This window comes from Gavia stellata, chromosome 4 (assembly GCF_030936135.1).
Source record: "Gavia stellata isolate bGavSte3 chromosome 4, bGavSte3.hap2, whole genome shotgun sequence".
NCBI lineage: Eukaryota > Metazoa > Chordata > Aves > Gaviiformes > Gaviidae > Gavia > Gavia stellata.
This window is the reverse complement of record NC_082597.1, coordinates 62953267-62976558: the sequence shown is the minus strand read 5'-3', so window position 1 is coordinate 62976558 and position 23292 is coordinate 62953267. Positions and strand designations below refer to the sequence as shown.

General features: G+C 37.4%; 1 protein-coding gene across 4 annotated transcripts; it reads right to left on the bottom strand.

The window, feature by feature from the left end:
* Nucleotides 1-3233: 3233 nt before the first annotated feature.
* On the bottom strand, nucleotides 3234-19917 carry WASHC3 (WASH complex subunit 3). Of its 4 annotated transcripts, none has more exons than XM_059816608.1 (7): nucleotides 19815-19917; nucleotides 18026-18124; nucleotides 15715-15780; nucleotides 14165-14293; nucleotides 12489-12599; nucleotides 8408-8472; nucleotides 3234-5020 (listed from the first exon to the last, which is right to left on the bottom strand). In XM_059816608.1, exons 1-7 carry the CDS (start codon nucleotides 19863-19865, stop codon nucleotides 4936-4938), a joined length of 606 nt encoding a protein of 201 aa, XP_059672591.1. In that variant the 5' UTR covers nucleotides 19866-19917; the 3' UTR covers nucleotides 3234-4935. The 4 variants fall into 4 exon arrangements, with proteins under 4 accessions (XP_059672591.1, XP_059672592.1, XP_059672593.1 ...); XM_059816609.1 differs by having other exon boundaries at nucleotides 12489-12596; XM_059816610.1 differs by having other exon boundaries at nucleotides 14183-14293.
* Nucleotides 19918-23292: the final 3375 nt, after the last annotated feature.

Here is a 23292-nt window from a genome sequence, read left to right as displayed (position 1 = left end):
TCATATAAATGTAAAAAATTACTCCCAGATCCCTTTCTTCTGACCGGTCCTTTTCAGCACTCAGATGTGTGCTCTTTCCACTTACAGACTGGTCCCAAGCCTAGCATCCACTTTACTACAACTTCTGAGTCCACAGACCAGGACAGAAAGTGATAATGAAGCACAAAAAGGGGTTTCTAGTGTAGAGAGAAGAGCATGTCCTCAGACGGAGTAGACGGCTTTCAAGTAGAAGCTTACATACTAAGAGATAGAAGAGCTTGATAAACAAAAGGTATATTACCTAAATCAGAGAATACTATTATTTATCATTTGATTCCTTCAGGCAGAGGGCACCAGTTATGAAGTCTGATGCAAAAAAAATCAACTGTCTGCAAAGTGAATGTTTGTTCAGAATTTTCCTTTCCACCCATTCACCTGAAAATGGGAAATACACTGAATGAGAAAATAAACCACTTGTTTAAGGTCAAGACACTGACTTAAAAACTTCTTTAAAAAAAAACCGAATAAAACTGGGTAAGAGTTTCATACTATATCTGTGCTCACCCAATGACCTGCATTCTAATTTATAGCTATTCAAACTTGTTTCTTCAAAATGAGTATAAGTATGTGGAGACACATCCTCTACTAAGCTTGTTTCTGTCACTCATTTTCTGGATGGTATGGGGTATGCTATTTTAATTTTCTGCTTAGTTTCCCTCATAATGAACTAGCTCATGGAACTCCCTTAAAGCAATATTGTATTAGCAAAGTTAATACACAAGGCAGGAATATCCAGAGCTTCCCGAATTAATGCAAACGTTTTTGGAAGCACTAACAAACTTGTAATTATCACTTAACATCAATCTCTGCTCATAGCTGGAATAAAATCTTGGTGGCAGGAAAAGGGGCTGTCGGAGTACTGTGGTACTCCTCACACCTTCCGTTAAAGTATTTATTTTTAACAGAGACAGAACTGCAAGACTATGCGAGCCACAGGCCTGAGCTAATGTGGCAGTTCCCGTCTTGCCTGTAAAGCAGTCTGGATGGAGACACCATCACGTGAAGTACCAGGAGAATAATGCTTTGGGCAGTAGTGCAGGCATTTGACTTGCAGTCATCTCAGACAACAGGTTGCCAAATTTTCTGAAGAGCAAGAAAATACATGTTCCATTTTGCAGATAAATCCATTGTAATGCTGTAACCTTGTATCAGCATTTCAGACATAAAACGATTCCCAGAAAGCTTAGGACCGTAATGAACTTCAGTGTCTTGCTGTGTAACATTATGGAAACAAAATTGACCCGATCACACGCAACTCAAAGTGCTGATCTTAGTGATATTCTCTTTTTCCAAGTAAGGCTATAGCTTCTTATGACTTTTTTTACAGAATGTCAAACTATACACTTGCTCACTGGTGTAAATAACACACACTGGAAAGAAAAACAAGAGAGAGGAAGAGACCCAGCTTGGAAAAAGAACCATCAATTTTATTTTCAAATGTAGCTGAACAGGAGAGTTGAGAGGGAACAGACTCATGATGAAGAGTGCTAAATGAGGACTTCAGTATAAAGTTATCATGTCCAGATGTTGGGTTTGCCTTTGACAGTTTGAGATTTCACTTACATAAATACAGATATGCATCTAGTCTTAAGGCACCTACATGCATTTAAAATGCCTGTAATAACTTTAAGAAACAGACCTTTATACATTCTGCACTCCAGTTTACCTGCAAAATAAGGAAAATGTGATGGGGTAAAAAAAAAAAAAAGTTTGTTTAAACATTGAGTACATAATTTACTAATAGTACCATAATTAGTATTAACAGATGCTTTTAACAGTTATTCCAGCAACAAGCTGAAGTAGTTCTCATGCCTACCAATTGTAATATTGCCCCGGATGATAATTTTAAATCCATGTAAAATTTGGGTATATTAGATGTGTATGACTGACACCTCTTAATGTATACTGCATCTTTTGAAAGTTCATTGCTGTTGGAAGCTTTTTAAAAATAAAAGTCACTTAAAAATGGACTTCTTCCCTTGAAAGTACTACGTATATCTGATTACTGTGCAGCCAAGTTGAAATACTCCCTCCATCTTCTATGCCAAAACAGATGGCAAATAATGAGCAAGTTGGAATATTCTCTGCTTATAGTATTTAGCTTGCGGTTAAGGACTTTCCAACTTTCTGGGTTAGCACCATCTCACTAGAAAACTGCTGCAGATCAAGGAGGACTAGCACAGCTGACATAATTCAGTCTCAAACCAACCTTCCCATACTTAATAGCTTCTTGTGTCAGCATGTGTCCTAAGCTGAAACATCTCAGATAGAACTTGGCTACAACTTAAGAGTACAGGGATGTGTTGTTTAGCAGATGAGATCGGCAGGAATAGGGGAGCTTAATGAGGTCAGAGGTTCCGAAGGCAGTGGATACATTAGGGCTGCTGATACACTGAAGGTAAAAAGGGAAGGTTTTATCTTTTTCCCCCTCGTCCCTCACAGTTCAGACACTTGGATTTTTACTGTGCAGTGTGCCACTCAAGTGGGAGAGGAGACAAAGTGGCAAGATTTTTCTTAATGTTTCTGCAAGCCTACCAAGATTGCACTATTCCAAAGTAAACAGCTACCCTGAAAAAAACCCCCAAGTCTTAAGCAATTAAATTCAGCATGCCTACTAATGAAATTGATATTCTGTGACATATGCAATTACCAATGAATTATCCCTCATTTTAACAAGCGACAGTAGGCTAGAGGCTTTCTTTTTCATTCCACATAAAAATACATCTGTAGTGGTGTAAAAGACAATTGATTTTAGGTTTTTCAGACTAAAATTACACAAAAAACTTCTTCAAAATTATAAACAATGGCAGTCATACCCCCTTAATTGTGTTTTGGTAATCTTGTTTATTTCTTTAAATATAATTTACTACTATGTCTCAAGTCAACTCTTTTAACAGGCTACTTCCTTACATAGGTTAATATCAGTTCAAGAGTATTGAACATACAGTCCTCATTAACTTCAGTCTTCCTTAAATTTTCTTGTTAGAATAGCAGCTATGGGATATTCAGACTACTAACATGGCTTAGGTTAAACTCCAATCCCCTCTTTTCAAAACTCTCCCCTTCAGCTAGCAGATTGATGCAACTTCAGCATAACTAGTTTTGGAGAAACATGAATTGCAGAGACTTCAGAAGAATTTTCACTATCTTGTTTAAAACAACGTATGGGAATAAAATAGAAGCACAACTTTGGTTTACAAAACATAGCTTTAATTATACAGATTGCTTCAATGAGTTTTCAAATATAGATTTCAAAAAGTCACCAATGTTTTAATATATGCTTTCTGAAATAACATTTGCTTTTGAAATACTTATTGCTAGTATGTTAATATTTGTCGTGTTTTACCAAGTGTTAACTATTGAATATTTTTATTTAAGTGTTCAATAATAATTAACTCATCATTGAAATGCCATCTCTAGACATTCACTAGTGCATATATGCTTTCGCAGGGATTCAGGCATTGCTCTGATTTACAGGTTATGAAGAGCTTAAATACATCTGGTAGATTCAAGTGGGAGCCATGCTTAAGTTACAGAAAAAGAAGCAGCTAACCTACTGAAGTGGCATAAATAACTAAGAGAGAAGATAATGACTTGGTCATAAAAGCTAACAAATTTATATACTTAGAGCTTCAGTTTTAGTCTTTTCTTGGTCTCAGGAAGAATGTGAAATACCAGAAAGTGAATGATTGCCTGGCCCACAGCATTCTGGTATAATCGCAATTATCTGGGGAATTCAAAAAGACTGTGAAGAATTTCATGTGGAACAAATTATATTAAAGAAGATCCTTTAACAAAATGTCATTTTTGACTCATGGAGTAGATTAAGTACTTTGGAGGGAAGTCTTCAGGGCCAGTCAGGCTCCAAGTGGATTTCTTTATATTGTTCCCCAATGCATACCTCAAGAGGCAGCAAGATAGTTTTATCACTATACAAAACTAAATTTTGGCTTCTTGCTGAAATTATCAGCAAAGGCACCAACTTGGAGGTGATTTCTTATCCTACACAAACTGCTCAGCCACAGCTCCTTTCGAATAAGCCCAACCGCAGTCAGAAAGTGTTTTCTACAGACCTATGTGACAGTGAATGAGTAGTGAGAATCTGGTATTCCATTAATAATCTCCCAGTTACTTGCCTCTTTCACGGTGTCATTTTCAAACCAATCTTGCAATATTTGTAGCTTTCTACACCACTGTAACCTGAATTTGATAAGTCAACTCTTCTACAGAGCAGGAATTTCTTTTAACAACTTTGTACAGATGCTAACATGAAATCGAATAGCAGTATATACTTTAAAAACAGATTCAGATTGGGTTTGAATGTATTTTTCACTTGTATTTTAGTTTCTTTCAAAACAGAGTGTCACTAATTTGCAATCACCAGAAGATAGCTGACTTCTGTGTAATTCTTGTTGCGTCACTTCAGAATATAGTATATTAAAAAAATAATAGAGTTCATCAGATTACAATTAAACAATTTCATTTTGAAAAGTTACTTTACCTGTATGTTATGGGACAGAAAGAAGGCAACTTAGGTTACGAGCGTTACACAGAAAATTCAATAATGACCAGAATGCAGTCTTAGAGACCTGGAGGGTTAGAGGCGTGGAACTTCTAGAGTTTTACAAAGTAATTTCAGAAAAATCAGAAAGGAATCTGAAATGATGCAGCATAAAAATTGCAAGGATCTCACGACTAATTTTCATGGTGGAAAGGTTCAGGTTGAAACACGCTGCCTGTTCAGACTTTCTGGGAGAGAACATGGAGGATCTTAGTTCTTAAAAATGCTGTCAGATAAATCACGTCACCCATGTGACCCACGCAAAACCACTGTCTGCTAAAGCTCCAAACACATTAGCACTTAACAGAGGTTTCCAAAGGCTGAAATCAGTCTCTTCAGTCACTAAATGAAGATTCACTATCAGAACTATCTTCGGCATTCCCATCATCTCCCCAGGCAGGCACAGGGGCATCTGGGGTCCTGCAGGCAACAAAAATGTTATATGTTGTAAATCCTTGAAGGCATCTGAGAACACAAGCAACTTAGCATGTAATGCTAATGTCCTTTCACTACAATTACATGCACTTTATATCCACAACATCTAACACATTAACTGTTTATGGTTTACAAACTCACACCTTATTGGTATTGCTTCACTTACAACTGGAAGATAAACACTAGAAACTGTAACTCACTGGACATCAAAACTCTGTAGACATCAGTTTGAATGCACACCTTTGAGATTACTGGAAATAATGACAGATCACTAAGAAGTGGCAAACACTGTAGAAAGAGTTGAAAGCAGGCAATACTGATTAATTCAATTTTTTTCAATCTTCAGAGGTTCTAGGGCTGAAAGGAACATGCTGTACACTATTAAGCAGTGTAAATAGTACATGAAAAAAATAAGACAGGAAATGAACAATATTGTATCCAACTAAAACTGCAGGGATAATTTAGAGAAGCAAAAAAGAATTACTCAGAGTGGAATTTGGCTAGAACACTGGGTTAAATTTGACATGCAAGAGCAGCCATGGGATTTTTATTGACTATAAATGATCAGATCTCTTGTCTTTAGTTTTGAAGAGAACATTTAAGATGGATCTTAACATCATGTCAAAACATTTGCTCAGGGAATCTACTGGGAATGAAGGGGAGAGAAGCAAGCCATCTAAAGACTAACTAACACTACTGACTGAATATACTGGCTCTCCCTGGAGTCTCCCTCCTAAGTATGTAATGAGTTTGACAACACAAGCAAGACTGAGCCTGGTAAATTCTGAAACCAAGGTAGAAAATACACTGCAATTATAACTGGAGAAGGCGAAGAATGATCTTCACAGAAACTAGCTACCTGTACGATAGTTTACTGCTCTCTTTGATAAAGTATTACATCTTAAACTAAGCTGACAATCGTATTACTTGTCCCGTTATTTACCTTGGGGCTACCCCTCTGTGTCATGCCGCAGAATTTCTTTTCCAACAGTAGTTCTGTTTATTATAATTTCTCTGTTGGAAATCCCTAAGGTACCTGTAAAGTGTTTCTAAACGTTTTGGGTGTAAAAATGAGAAGTGCATTAAAGAACTGTAAGAGAGCCTTCTCCCTCCCCTCTGCACACCTCCAAAATAAATTAAGAAAGTGTTTGCTTTCTCATGCAAATACCACTTCACAATATTATTCCTTGTTGCCATGGCAATGACAAAACAGAAGAGCCGTGCAAAGACATGTGATCTGGAGAGACCAGTGCAAAAACTCTCCTCTAGTAATGAGAGGAAGATGGTAATGAATTCCTTTAGTTTGCAAGGGCAGGACAAACTCTCCTGGAACTGCAGACATGCAAGAGAGGAAGGATAAAAAACAAAAGTTAAAAATAGTTAAATTGGGAGCTTGACAGAATAGGCAGTTTTCAAACTCTGTAAAAAGTTGACAAAGGAGCGATAACAGAAGTAGAAGTAAAACAGACGAAGGAAGATAGTATAAACAACTCCATATTATTAGAATTAGCATCTCTGCAGCCACAGAAAAACCATGCTCAGTCACTGGCAAGTAGCTGGGAGAGTCTGCAGTAAGCAACTGAGCATACAGCAATATGTACATTTTCCTCATTTTCACTGGGATTGAGTGAGCAGGCCTAAGGAACCTGAAGACCCAAGAAATGTGGTGTGAATGGCAAGATGCATATATAAAAAAAGAAAGTCTATGATATTGAGACAGGAAATCAAGAAGATTAAAAGAGAGGTCATCCCTGACTCCTTAAAATATTAAAAAAATATTTCAAATAACACCAATTCTTCAAAGAGGCATCATGAACCTTGCCAAATAATTAGCTTTCCTTAACCAATATAGATTGCTATACAGTATCTAACTGTATAGATTTGCTATACAGTTTTCAAACCAGTAACATTTTAAAGAAAACCTGCCTAAGCATTAGTGTTGCACAGAATCTTTGAAGATGACCAAACCCCAAACATATTCCATGAGTCCCAACCCACAGTAATAACGTTTCTGTCTTAACCCAAGACAGACAATCCAAAAAGAAGGATATTTTTTAAAAAGCTTTTGAAATTTTAACATATTATCTTATTTTTATCTACTATAAAAATCCATCCAAATGCAAAGAAACAACAGCATTTAGAGAAAGGTATGGACCAGAAATGCAACACATTTAACACACATATAGTAAAACCATGTTAGAGAACCCTGTCTCAGACTTGCACAGGTTCTTACTTGTGTTGTTTTTCTTAGTAAAAATATCAAATGAGGAATAACTACTTCAGGCTTATTTAGACACCAGAAAGTAGCTGGGAAATACAGTGACTCAACATACGATGATACTTCAGTTTTCCTATATTTTTATTCATTTTATTAAACAAATTGCTAATTTCAGAATAAGCCTTTCCAAAATGTAAAAAGACTTCACTGGAAAGGAGAAGCAGGCTTTCTAATACATTGACAGTTTCTGAAGAGGATGCAAAAGTTTTTCAAACAGTTTAGTGCCTATAATGCAAGAATGAAAGTTAATATTTTCATCAGTTTAACAAAATCTGTGAAATAGTAAAGCTAATTTGCATGTCAAATGTAAAATAAGCTTAAAATTCATGCTTAAGGCCAGACAAGTAGCTTTGAAAATTAGTATCTATTCTTGTCTTCACATCAGGTTAGCTCAATCAACATTCACAATTTCGAACTGCTGACTTCAATTTACACTGTCAACATTGAAGTTAAGTTGTACACTCCATCTACTGAGGGAATCTGGAAACAACTGTGTCGTCCCCCATGCATACGGCAAAATAAAATAGAGTTTGTTCTTATGACTCTACAATGATGACATTTTGTTATTGAACTGTTGGAAGAAAATATCTGGGAAAAGCCTCATACTCTAAACAGTACAGTAAAAATGGCTACTGTCATACTATTTGATTCCTCAACGTTAAAAGCCCATTGTCAAATGCTACCTTGTCATTGCTATATCCTTTGCCTTGAACTGCACCACTTCTGCTTGACTTGGAAGAAGCCCTTCCATTTCCTCTCAAGTCTGAATGGTAAAGTCCTGCAACTTTCTGTTTGGGAGGGTGCAGTACCTACCCATTTATATTCCAGTCTCTGTATTTCCTGGACCTTGCCTTGTACTAGACAATACCGAAAAGACAGCTCATACTTGAGATTGCATCCCTCCTCCTTTGGTACTGATGGCTCTCTTCAGAGTATGCTAAAAATGCCTTTCACTGAAGACTTCAAAACATGTTTTAATGCTGGTAATTTAGATTCACAATATCATAGAAAAGCTTTTCTAAGCACACTTTTTTCCCCAAGTTTTTAAACACATGGTTGCATTCCAGCCCTAGTGAAAGTTACAAATTACTTACTCAAGAAGATCTGGATTTAGCCCTTCAGAAATCATTTTATTTCGTATTGCCATTACAGGAACACCCTGTGTAGGAGGAGGAAGAGCAATATGAAACTACTGGACACAAACAGTTGAACTACATTCCACAGGTTCTTTTAGGCTACGCTTTCATACAAATTTATGCATGTCACTTGTTGAACAAGAGCATGGAATGATAATCTCAGTTGCCATCAGTATGAATCTAGAAGCGAAAAATGACTGAGATCAAACCCCTTTTAATCCTTCTTGTATTTATGGCAAAACATCTAGAGAAAGTTGCAGGGAGAGAATGAGGAATGGACAGATATATTTGCAATTCATGCAGACAAAACCAGGAAGCTGAAGTTATGTGTATGGATGAGAATGTGAAAAAAGCACAAAGCAACACAAAGACAGCAGAGAACAGTTCTGCTGAAAGATGAAGAAGACTTGGACATGCTGAAGGTATAGCCAAAGAGGGAGGAAAACCAGGAAAGTGCATCTGCTACAGCTCTGGAAGGATACCTTAAGGCAGTGCTAAAAATTGGAAAAGTCTTTAAAAAGCATGCAGAAAAAGGCAAATGGGACATGAGAACAGAAGCACAATTTAAAAGTGATTCCTCTGAATACAAGTGCTTTTACAGTCAGGCTTGAATCTTCTATGACTTGTGGACAGATTTTAGCCAACTATGTACGTGCTAAAAAAAATTCCTTCCTTTCACTGCAAGTCCTTCCACAGCTCCTGCACTTTATTTTATTCAGCAACACATAAACATCCCCTCATCCTGGATCGCATACCCAAGAACACTTTGACCCACGTCATCTTACGAGACACATTCCAACATACTGCTCCTATGTTTCCACTAGAGTGGAGCTCAAAGGCAGCTTGTTGCTTTGCCATCCTCTGTTGCAAACCATCAGAAACACCACCTGGACCACTGCATGCCAAGATAGGAGGAAAAAAAAAAAAAAAAAGAGGAAAAAAAAAGAGGAAATAAAAAGAGGATACAATTTCTTATTATTTCCAAAGGACAAAGCTACTTGGTGGTCTGGGAAAGTCAGGAGAGGCCTCACAACCTAAATGAAAAGTAGTGTAGGATTCTTTTGGCACAGGACAAATATCTGTTGTCCGAAGTAAGTAAAATAGTGATAAAATAAAGGGCAGCCATAACTAATGTTCCAGAGGAGCATGTGGTACTACTGACAGTTGCAGAAGCTAACCAGGCAAAGCGAGAGCTAAGCTAGCTGTCTCACTGTGTTTTCCTTGTGCAGTTTCACAGTAAGAATCACAATCAAGACTTTTGTTTGAAGATTCCAGAATAGCACACAGACAGGTACATAGTTTAGCAATCTATTAGGCACATTGGCAAAAATGTGACTCAAATAGTTGCGAGGTATTAGCTTGTAATAAAGAATTTCTCAGTAATTGACAACTAATGTACATTACAAAGGGAAAAACATTTGAGTATTTCATGACAGTTTAAAATATTCACTTATTCTAGTACAGATTTGGACATCAGGGATTGTGTGCCTACACACCGTCTCGTACTATCTAATGTTTTTTCCCTTGCCTGACTGCTCTTAGGGTTCCTTTCCCCAGCTCGGAAGTCACTGATGAAGTGTTTATGCATCAATTCGAACTGTGTGAAAACCAGATGGAGTCAGATCAGGCAAAGCAGAATTCATATTTGCTCTCAATGAAAGGGAGCTTGGTATACGAACTTCTAAGAATGGATTGGAAACTGTTATGTTTTTATGTTCACACTTGGAGAAGTGTTTTATTTCAAAATTCTATGCATCAAAATATGTAGAAAAAAATCTCAGTATCCTCATATATCACAGATTTACAAAACTAGTTTTACGTTTAATCAAAATACCCTTTAACAATGCACTTTTTTCCCTGAGGGAAAACAAGTAAGATTGTACCTATATCTGTTTATAATACAATTATGGCATTACAATTACTTTATCTTTCATATTTTCATAAATTTTAATCTGGAAAATCAGAGCCTAATACTGCTGTGACCCTAAATCTTACTAAAATAAAACAGACAACTATTTTAAATCTAAATACTAACTACACTGAGCATACAGGTCCACTGAAATGGCACAGGTGTACTTTTCTAACGTGGGAGCCAATACTAAATTTCCATTGCATTCGTCTCTGGCCCAGTTAAGATTTGAAATAATCCAAATCACTACACATTCAACACAGTGTATCCCAGCCCTACTCCCAGCTTGGTCCTGCAGCTCGGCAAGCCTGCAGGTCCTGGAGAAGCCACAGTGCAAGTAGCAATCTTGTTGCAAAATAGGTTTTGGTTCTCCATAGTGCAGAAAGAAGTCACATACCATCAGTGCTGGCAATTCCTGAACATCAGTGCACTCTCCATGTTTGGTTTTTATTTCAGTCCTTTAAAGCAAGGATCAATCTATACCAGGCCAGTCAGTATCCTGGCATCCATGCAGTCATGATTGGTGTTTGGAATCAAGAAAGACTATTTGTACTTTAAACATGAAGTTTTTCTGAACTCGTAGACTGCTCCTCTCACACTGTCAATGAAAGTGTTCTGAGCATATATTGTAGGAAATATGTTATTGCTTTTGTACAGTTTGCTTGAATGTTATTGTTGTATATTTTAAAAAATATTAATTTAGCATGCTCAACTGCACTCCATCAAAATGAGTTTGTTACTATTTCACAGAACAGCTATCTTTAATGTAAAAGAAATATCTCTCCATGGTAATAATTCTTAAATACTACATATATTATGAGCAATAAATAAATGATCAGTTCAAACAAATCTTCAGCTAGAAACTTAATTTGGGCAAATAAATACACTAACTGAAATACTTGACTGGACAAGAAGACAAGTTTGGCAAATACAAAACCACACATTAATTTGTAGTATAATTTGACTTTCCTACCACACTGTTTACAACTGGCAGAGGAGTCACCAGGAATTGCCAGTACAATGGATAAATGTGGAAAGTGAGATCTCACTCCTCTAGCAGTCACCAAAAAAAAAGTAATTAGACCATCCGGTACTTTCACATCCACTTTGAAGTCTGGCATGAAATCAATACACTAACATAGTGTTCTACTCTCTGCTACTATCCTACTGCTAGGTTTTCCAAATGGTTTGTAATAAGCTACCCATAAAGTGCCAATTTGTGATTCAAATGAATCACAAATAAGGTCTGGAACATCATCCAATGCACCAAGCACACCAATTGTAATAATTGCTCTGAATAGGGAGTGAAACCATGAAGTTAGTTTTAACATAAGCAACAATTTACTAATATTATGACACAGTCATATTTTCCAGAATTATAATATATATATATTTTAGAGGAAAATTTCCACTGACAGCTTAAAAATAAAGACAGATTTTTTCTTTGTTTCCAATCTCATTTTTAATTTTGTGGATGTGAAACAAAGAGCTCTTAAAGAATGTCATCAAGAGTCTCCCATTCACCTTTTCACTCCTTCATTAGTTTTCACATACGTAAATATTGAGATTACATTCATTTATTTCCTATTTATCTGTAGAAGAGTCCACAGATAAAGAGGTAGATAAAACCTGCATCAGGAATAACAGGAAACTGAAATGGAACCAAGTAGTGAAGCAATTCTTCTATCTCTATTTTGAACCCTACAGAAATATCACATAACTCTGCTCTGGACTATACTAGCAACGCTGCATTTTGTACCCTACAGCAAAACCAAACTAATGTCTGTGTGTAGGGAATGACACCAATTCTGCCAGAATAATGACACTTTCAGTGGCATCTTCTGTGACTCCAGCTAATATCACTCTGCATTTACACATCTTCAGACCTTCAGTTCACAAGTATATTGACAGAATTTTGTAGAATGATCTTGCCTGAAGCTGTCTGAGGGAATATATTACATCAACTTATTTATTAGAGAAGAAGTGCTAGGAATACTGTGATGTTATCCCAGCTTAAAGATTACTGATGCAATATATCTCTTCAGAAATGTAATGTTCATTTACAGCTATGCATGACATTCCACCTAAAAATAATGGAGTACCCAAAGAACGATAAGAGAACTGACTTACCACTTGTACCATTTTGAGGTATCTGGCATATCTTGGATCCTTGGCCACAGTTCTGACATTTTCTGTTATCACCTTCGTTTTCTGTAAGTCTTCTTCATGTATATTGTTCTGCTGTATACAAAGAAGATAACACTTTAATGGTTAGGTATGCAGACCGGAAGCATGGTCAGATTTCAATCCATAAATTTTGTAATTTAAGCATAAAGTGCAACTCTTCTTACATCAAGATTATTCTGATCTACTCTCATAGTATTAGAGATTTCCAAGATGTATGAATACACAAAAACCAGCTTTCGTTATTGACTGTTACAAGTGCGACTTTCTACTTTTAGTCACAATTTTAATTATTGCACAATAAGTGGGAAAAAAAATTAGCCTATAATAGCCCTGTTAAGTTTGTTGTATTTGATGAATAAAACAGAACTAAATTTAAATGCTCACTTTATAAAAAATATTTTTTTAATGGATTATATCTATGTATTTCGCCTAGTGGTCCAATGCATGTTTTCCTCAAAATATTTATTTGATTCCCTGAAAAATGTTTTATGCAGATCATATAACTTTTAAACTATACTTTTTAGTATAAACCATTAACCTAAAGGATAACATAATGAAAGCAAAGAATCCTTGAGAATAATTAATTAAAAAAATGAAAAATGACAAGAAGCTAGAGTACTATTTAAAGGACAACAGAAAACTGCATATTTGCTATTAAACTAACTATTTGAAAGCAGTGTTGGAAACCTCCTCTCAGGAATATCTGTCCCTACTGGAATATCTGTCCCTACTGGAATATCTGAGAGGAGGAACATTTTAAAGGAAATTAAATAACTGGGAGTCATTCTCTAACATGACTGAAACACGTAATGCTAACTGTCCATTCTGTCTCCCAAGTTGCTGAATGCAAATTAGTTACAATCTTTAACAGACAGGGATAGGCAGAGTACTCCAGCTATTGCTGCTCCACAGCAACTTTCACCAAATAAGAGAACGAGCAGAGACTGGAATTGGAGATTCCAATAAAGAAACTATAATAGGAAACTGAGGAAAGAACTCCATCTACAAATGAGCCAGAAAGCCTCACTGAGTGAAGTGGTGATCACAGGATTTACGTCTGGGTTAAAAAAATCAACCAACCAACCAGACACATACACAAAATTAATTACAGGGATAGGATCTTAATGTTGATCACTTACAATAAGCTGGCATTTTCTCTACATAGATGATAGTATGTAGAAGACATTCACTGTAATAACCACTTTAAAATAAAGTATGCTAGAAAGTCCAATTTGAGCTGAAAGCTAACATTCTAAAGGAAGGAGAAAAGAGTTGGAATTATGTGATTCAAACTCTTAGTTTCATTCATGACCTTCCCAGTCCCCTGATGTAATTCACGTTCATATTTTATTGCAATTGAAGAAGAGGAAGGAGGCATTTGCCACTAGATTGGAGTTAGTTCTAATTATTTAAGCCACATATTCAAGAAAGCGTATACCCTTTTTTGGTTTAAGTCACTAGTTAAAACAGTTTCATTAGTGAAAAACATAGTTTTAGATCTTTACAGTTGATTGCTCTCATCCAATAGACTTGCTTCTTCCATCTATTTCAAATGAGACTAGAAACTTGACATGGAGAGGTATATTCCTTCAGCGTGTTAATTATGCTTCATTACTTACTCCAGATTGAGGTGATACCGTTGTTTGTTGATCTGTAGTAGCTTGTGCCACAGGACCATTTGTAACATTATTCATATTTGCACTGGACACTTCAAATTTGGCATCTTCTAGGCCAGGAATAGAGGATAGCTGAATGTACAAAACATCATCAAATAAGCAATGAGCATATCATAAGTCTACATGTACAATAAAATCTGCAGTGTGCTGCTTACCACATATTCCCCAGGTAGGTTTCACATTAATAAAATCATAACTTTTTATCACTAGTTTTGGTATTTTGATTGGCAAAAAAGATTTTTCTATTCAGGTTTCTTCTACAACAAAAACCCCAAAACACTCCATTGGAGCTTTCACTGTTAACACAGGGTTGCAGTCCAGGAAAGGCTTCAACACCTTCCCAGCATTTTACTACTGCACCTACCAAACACACAAGAGCCGTGCCATCTTCTCTGCTACTTCCTCTACAGTGAAAGAAATCATGACAAGAACAGCTCTATTACCTAACAGAGGGGTGACTGGTTACAGATTCTGCAATTTTCTACATCTTTCACTCTTTTTTAAGGAAATGCTGAGAGTGGATATTAAATATGCTGCATATTTATTTCAAGGAAATTATATTTAACATGATTAGGAAGAATTCTGCAAAAATTATCAATACTGATAATTTCTAAATATTTTGAAATAAATAAGAGTTAGTATACACTGTTTGTACTACTACAGTATTTTTTTCACAAAGATCTTAATGAACAGTTTCAAAATGTCCTACCCCTGCTCCCAGAAAAGCCAACAAAAATTGCTTCCATCATTATTGGAAGGATTCGTTAAAACTTTACAGGGAGTGGTTTTTTGGTTTTGGGGTTTGTTTGTTGGTTGTTTTTTTTTTAGCAAAGTAAATGATAATACATGACCATAGATTATATCCTTTTGTCATTTTAGCTAAAGAAGATATATCAGACACATCTGTGTTAGCTTAGATCCAATTCAGGTCACATTTCAATACCAAAAGGTTTACAAGGCATCTATCTAGTTACTCATACCAGATGAAGTCCTTACAGTCCGGTAACACTTACAAAGATACTTTTGCTTTACAAAGGGGCCAAAAATTTCTTACTAGAGTTTGCATGGCAAATGCAATTTTGTACTGTAACTGTGCAACACAAGTTGCATATTTCAATATTGGAAAACTTATCTCCATTTTCTTAAAAACAAACATTGCAATAAAATCAACACAAGTAAGCTGCCATATAGTTCAGTCGCCCTTTCAAGATCCAAGTGCTCCTTTCCTGTTCGATATGCTTAACAGAGACAAAACCAACATTTCCACTATGTGCTGTTGATTCCCTTCTTCCATATCAAGTACATGTTCAAATGTTACACAATGTAAGTGGCAAGACATGCAAAAAGAGAATATGCCATGTGAGCATTTTGTATTAGCTCCTTCAAATCATTATGAAAACTTATTTGCTCAATTCAGACTATGAAAAGGAAGCTAGTTCATGTAATCTAGGAGGCTGTCACTGTTGGAAGACAAAGTCTGTACACATACAAACCTTTGCATCCAAAATATTGAGTGTTGTTTCAATTTGTTGGATACGGAGAGAAAGTGCTGACAATTTCTAGAATAGAAAACAATTAGGACGTGAAAACACTCCCATAGCCAACTCGTACACATAAGCCGTTTCACATCTAGCTAAACAATATCACTTTCTACCTGCTGACAGCAAAGTGTAAATGAGATAACATTATGAAATAAATGAACCAATGACATCCCTTTTTAGTACAGTAGCTATAGTGGTTCAAATTTTAAATAATTTTACTAGGCAGTTAGTTTTCCCAAATAATGACTGACAGAAATTAAGACAGACTATGTACAAAAGAAAGACAAAGTACATAGGGTATTACTTGGAGCAACTGGAGAATAATGGTAGACGTATTATAGTGTCACAGTTACCAAAACATCTTTCTTCAAAGCTTTTTCCAAATGTGGAAGATGAAAAGATGTGATGTGTGTATATGTAATTGAGCAAATACAAAGTAGGAAAATATGATAAAGAATACAGCAGGTGACTGACAGTCCTATATAGTCAAAATGCACAGTGAACCAGAACTAACCAGAACCTTTATATGCTCCAGGTGCACCTCAATCAAATTTTGACACTTTTTTTAAAAAAAAATACAACTTAAGTTTTTCTAGATTACTCTATAAGAACTGTCACTCTTTTAACTAATCCCTATCATACTCCACCAGACCTGTCCAAGTGAAGTCGGCTAGCACGCTGGCTGGCAGATAAGTACCACTCTGACAGCTTTCTGGCACGTTGGCAAGATTCTGCCTGGCTCTGAAGCAGAACTTTAACACCCTAAGAAAATCGCAGTTCTGCCAATATGCTAGAAAAAGTAAAAAGAGACTGACAGGAGTTAGTTTTTTTGGATAGTGCACTGACTTGTTTACAGATGGTTCTTTGTTCATGACAGGGAGTTAGTTCCTATTGAAAGGAATGTATAAAAGACAGTTATATAACTTTACGGGTCTGTTCGACTAGACAAGAGACAAGAAATTTAGAGTTAAGGATGGTGTCAGCCCTATTTTTTAATTTCTTGGCTTCTGTTGATTTAGACTGGGACCTTTCACATTAAAAACACTTCTGCACTTCATAAATACAAAAAACTTTTCAAGGAGTTTATAAAGCAACTATTTAGTCTTTTGGGTAACAACACGTTTAGGTTAACTAATAACTGTTTTATTAACTAGACTTCGCAACGTTGCTGCGTGTTCAAGATGGCTTTAAATATATGTGGTCTGATTTCCATAGTGCCTATGTAAGACGTAATACTGAGATCATGTAACAACTGAGTTTTGGACAACTGACAACAGCATTACCAGGCAGTTACACTGTCCCACATATCAAGTTACAATAAGTTCAAAAATCTAGAAAAAAAATTACTTTTTTTTTTTCCTCTGAAGCTCCATATGTAGTAGCCAAATTTTATATTGTCATGGGTCCGGCTCTAAACTTTACTAACAAATAACAGAACTTCTCAGATTACATGGCTTAGTCTAATTGGACTTGACTGCTGCCCTAGCCCTACTGGCTAGGGCTATATAGTAGTCTTTGTTGAATAAACTAGCAAACAGTTACAAAAACCACTAATGACAAAAAGGTTAAGCTCAAAGCCACATTAGAAAACACCCTTTCTACAAGGGAGGAAGAACTCTTGTCCTGTTCAGTGGACAATTCTAGTTCTGTCAGTCTGGTGTATTTCCACTGACACTAAAGTCATCATAAAAACTTGTTAAAACTAAATATTTTTATTTATTTTTCTTTTTTTTTACAAGACACTAAAATTAACTGCTTCATGTTCCATTACCAAAAATGTCTTTTTTTCTGCATCAAAATTATTTACGTTCAGAGCTTAGTGTATCACCTTCTTAAATTAAAGGTGGTAAAATCTGAATGCAAGTTTTGATGCAATATCTTAGGACCCAGATGAGAGGGATACTGGCTGTCAAAATGGATTCAGCACCATAGGAATATGGCATCCTTCTTTCAAAACAAGATGATATCCACAGATGGAGCTGCTCAGAACAAATGCCATGTATCAAAAAGTTCAAAGACAAAGGCAAAAACAAAAGTTTAAGGAACTAGGATTAAGTGTGGTATAATCAGCAGTTCATGTGGATATCTTGGGGGAAAAATCTGTCTTAAGCACTTACTCAAGAGAAACCTTGAACAGAAAGCAGACTAAATTTTTTGGTTTAAGCTACCAGTATTATTGCATAAAAAATATTGAAGTGAATCGTTCTCATTTCTAAGACTTTTTTATTGTATAAATTGACAGCTAGGAAAATAATAAACATACCTCTTCACAAACAGTAGAAAAGCGGTTGAGAAACTGCACTGTGTGAACCACAAACTGGTTTAGAAATGCTACGGTTCTTTTTTGCTGAATAGCAGGAACCTGCATTAAATAATATAAGAAAATCAGATTACACACACATGTCAATTCTCACATTTGGATTCAAAGACCTGTTAAAAATGCAAATGTTTTAGAAGAAATTATTTTCAAAATCTGCCTTAAGTGTGCTTGCTATGAATGTATATATATTAAAATAATTTTTTAATACACATACGTATACATGTATACAAATCCTTTTTCACTAAAAATCTACTAACATGACAGTTGAAAAGTTGCAGGATACACAGAAAAGGCAACAAGATCCACATAAATGAAGGACTGTTATTTAAGAAAACGCTTTTAGATGAAATTGTGAACATTCCTGAAAAATTTTTAAAAAACGGAGAGGAAATCAGAATCTTTCCTTCTGAAGCTTAAGAAGGAAAAAAAAACTTGGTCGTCCATACAAATACTCAGTTACAACCAACACCATAATAAAAAATAAAGAGTAGTGAAATTGCTTTCTCAGTCTTCAGTGGCTACTTATACTTTTTTCTTATCTGCAAGCCCAGACTATCCTAAAATTATATTTCAGTGTCACTCCTCCAAGTTATATCCAATGCACACATACTTTTCAGACTAGAAGGTAAAATGTTATGTTTGTCAGAAAAAAGCCTGGTGCTTATAACGTAGCAGACAGTTGGCATTTTTCTTTAAACTGTTATACAAGACTGGAATCAGGAACATTCACAGAAACGTTTAAGTATAAAATTATAGTGCCTCAGGGTTAATTACCTTGGACAGTTGTTTTAAGTCTTAAACTTCACACAGGAAATTACTCTGTGGAAGTGTAATTGGTTAAAGTGAAGAACTTACAAGGAAAAACATTTGCAGCCAAGCTTCAGCTGCACTGGACGACAGTTTGTGAATATAGCAACTTTCTGGTCTTTACCTCTTCTTTAGTCTTCCATTTGTCAGCATAGCCATTCACTACACTTTGCAAATCTTAAGACATCCCGATTTTTTGTGAGATTGTTGTTGCTACTATCTCAGGTTTTCAGTCTGTGCACCAGTATGGCAAGGTTTGCTAAAGTTAAATTCTGTAGTTCCAAACTGTCCAACAGTGTTTACAACCTTATCAGAAATTTATGGGGTAGCACAAAGGATGGAAGGATCATTGGGGTGGCTGGAACTGTCCTATCCTTATGCTCTATATTTGAGAAACAAAGCTAGAAAAATGTTTTTGCATCATTAGAAGACATGAATAAGCAGCTTTGCACAGCATTTGCCTCACACTTCTAAGATTAAAATGGCTTGGCCTTTAAATATAATGCTATCACAGAACTTGTAGCAAAACGCCTTTGGAAAACATTAATTCCGCATTCCTGGAGACACAGCTTAAGACAAGACGCACCGCCTCGTCCGCCTGCGACCCCGCTGCGGGAACTCGGCCGCTGGTACAACGGCAGCAGGTGCTGCCGGCACCGTCTCGGCAGCCCCCAGTACATCACCCCACAAGCAGGTCTACTCGTCCGCGGCAGCAGAGCGTCCCGGCTGCCCGGGGGCGACCGGGAGGTCCGGCGAGGCCGCGCTCGGGCTCAGGGGCTCGCCCGACCGCCGGGCCGGCCCGAGAGAGGAGGGGGGGGGGGGGGGGGGGCGGGGACGGGGCTCGCCCAGCACCAGGGCCAGCGCAGCCGCCGCCAGGGGAGGAAGCGGGACAGCTCCGGACCCCCCGGGCGACCGCAGCCCGTACCTTGGTGAGGTCAATGCCGGAGCCCACAATGGGCAGCCCGTCCTCGTCCATCCCCGCGGATCCGAGGCTGCGGGACGGAGAGCAGCCCTACACCCAACAACTACCTCCCGCCGCACCCCGGAAGCCCCTGGCGCTGGGTACACGACCTCTTGACCTCGGCCCGGAAACAAAACCTCCACGCCGAGCGGCGCGGAGCCCCGCCCATGGACCTGCGCGTGCGCAGTCTCCTCTACCAACGCAATGCATCATGGGAAACGTAGTCCGAGGAAGGGAGTGAGGCGGGAGGGAGGGCGGCGGCGAGAGCCGGAGCGGGCCGGAGCCCGTCGCCTTGCGGAGCATTTGCATCCTCACCTCCTGTGGCCTCTGCCAGTCTCATTGCAACCCGCCTCCGCGGCAGGGCAAGAAGCAGACCTAGCCATCGTGGCCAGATGCTGCTGAAGTGTAAATACACTGCTTTTCCCAAAACTTTTGTGGTTGGTTCTGTAAATCGTCCCTGCCGCTGAGGGGCCCCGGCCAGGCCCGGGAGCGGGGGACCAGCATTGTCCTGCTTCAGGTCACGTTGACTCACGCCAGTACGGACACCACTCCACAGCTTCAGGGCAATGCCCTGGGTGATGCAGGAGGTGAAGATAAAGCGTCTTCCCAGACAGTCAAACACCGAAGAAATAATGAGAAAAGCCGGTGAAGAAACTGTTTCTGTGCTCATATGCATAATTTGAGTGGTAAAGGGCCACACTTCGAATATGGGGAATAAAAATAACAAGCACTGAATGATGCTGGGATCTTCAGAAAAAGAAAAATGCATGGCTGTAATCACGTTACGAAATATTCCTGTACCTTAATGCTTATGCAAAAGGAAAAAAGAGGGTATGGAAAACCTAGCTGTGGCCTGTCTAACGTTTTTGTTTTATTCAACAATACCTATCACTGCTTTCACTCAATTCTCAAGCGTAGGGTATAAGTAGGTCTATTCCTTTTCAGCCAAGGAACCAGGCTCCAAGAAAAGGGGGAATAGTCTGTAGGTTTGCAAGTGTTCCTCTGGAAGAATTCCCTAACTGGAAAATAACCAGCCTGTTCTTTTATCTTTGAGTAGTTGCTTGTATTATTTTTCTCTATAACAGATTCAAAGGACTGATCAGACCATTTAGAAGTGGGGTCCCAATATGAAGATAGGTCAAACCTCTCTAATGGGTTGCATTATCAGAAAGGGTTTCACATCTCTCGCTCCCCACTGATGGCTACATGCACTCATTTTACCATTTGTCAGTCATAGCACACAGTGATCTCTTCCTTAAGGCAGTTCAAATTGCCATCTTGGCGGAAAACTAGCATTAGAAGAGGATCTGTTTTCTGCTTGGTTCACGCGTTGAACCAAATCAGCCACTGCGTGTTCAACACCAGGTCTGGTGAGCAGGTTACAGAGTAAGACGTTGCTGGCTTTGGTAGCAAAAACACAGATAACTCTGCTACCTCATGGAACTTCACTGATGACATTTCAGGAGAACAGCAGCAGAAATACTTCTTTGTTGGACACACATCTGATGTTTTATGTTGTGCTTGATTGAGGTCTACTGGCTGAAACTGATAGGCACAGTGAAAGCTTAGGAATGAGACCTGAACTCCTGGTACTGCCAATTTGTCTACCGTCTGTGCTAATAAAATTTTGAACATGATACTACAGTTATACACAGTTACGTACAAGAGATAGTGAACAGAAAGTATATTTGACCCCATCTTGTATAATATTAAATAATCTGGTTTCTGCATCTTCAACAGGTCATCTATGAGCTAAGACATCTATTCTCTGGGACTGATTGACCAGACAACTGATTGGGATCAAAGCCATTAAAGAACAAGTCATTAAACATCTGAGGACACGTTGCCTCTATGGAGAGTCAGGAATGACAGTTGCATATAGATCATGTGCCTAACCCCCAGGCTGAGGAACTATGAATGAAAGATGAGAAATGACCTTTAAATCCCCAAAGACATGGCTCCAGACAGAGCATGACGCACACCTGCATTTGTTAGTAAAACCCAACTCGAACAGTGTATGGAAATGACATCTATTGGGTTATCCCATGAAAACTATCAGAATTTATTCTTGTGTTAGTCAGGAATAATCAATTCAGAAAAGAATCTATCCTTTGGAAAAGGGATGGGATGTCAAACTGAACACTGAATTCCCAGTCCTGATGTCTGGGCTAAGTTTTGGAGACTCTAGGCTAAGCAACAAAAAATTCTAGAATGATGATGTGTGCTATGTTTATTATAACATTGGAACAAAAGATTACCAACAGCTCAACCTGTTAAGAAAAACTTTACTTCATTTAGATTCTAAGGTTGTGTATTACTGGAAGGCAAGACAAATCAGGGTGATTTGAGGTTCTTGTTTACAGCAGTGAATCCAAATAGAGTGTAGTGGAGAAAATGTTTGGTAAAAATAATCATGGCTACATCTAAATACTGCTACATTTAATAAAAAAAACCTATCTAGAGCAGTTAAGAATCTACCATTGTCTGAGGCTATCAGTAGGAAGCTTCTCATGTGATGAGATGAATAAAAACGTACTAATTACTTCAGTACCTTGAAAATTAGAACCCAAATGTGCTATGCTAATTTTGGTTTAAAATTTAACAAAATTTCTCAATTTACTTCCAAATTATTTCAGTTTGCTAAGCATTTTACAAACCCATATATAGAATCCCTGGTAGCTGTACACACAGCACTTAGATCTGTTACTCAAGTTTACATCAAATTCTCATTTATGTACTGAAGCAGCTTTTCTTTGATTTTTATATTCATTACTTTCATAATATATATATTACTAACCTGTGGTCATACACACATCCCTCCTACTCTCTTACTAAAATATTATAGCAAAGTCTTTTTGCCCATACTGTTTGAATTATTGAACAACCTGTGTTTCATACTATGTTTTGGAGCAATGACACATAGTTGGCAATTTCTCACATGTCCCAAAGGAAGGACAGGGAGTTAGGTTAGTTCAGTAGGTTTAATCTAGCTTATAGAAATTGTGCAAATTTTTGTTGGGCAAAGGAGCTGTTTGTTTAAATTATCTAAGTGAATTATCTTGCCACCTTAACTACCTCAAAACCACCCCCTAACTTATATGCAAGAAGAATTAATCTCATTTACCATAAAATGTCCATAATACAAGTTTTCCAGGCAAAGCCACGGAAATTTAATAATGTAAATGCTTAGTCAAATCTTATCTGAATCTCTTGTTCTGTAAAGCTGGACAAGAAATCTCACAAGAATATGCTCTTCTGTGAACTTTCTGGTACTTCCTGCTTTTAATTTGGCCAAAAATACTGCATAGAAAAGTGCAACACAGCACTTTTTCTCCCAGCTGGAATTGGGAAATGCAGAGTATGAAAAGTGAAAAACAGAGAGTAGAGGAAAATGATCCAAATTTTTCCAAAACCCCTTAAAAAAGTGTTTTAATTGAACTGG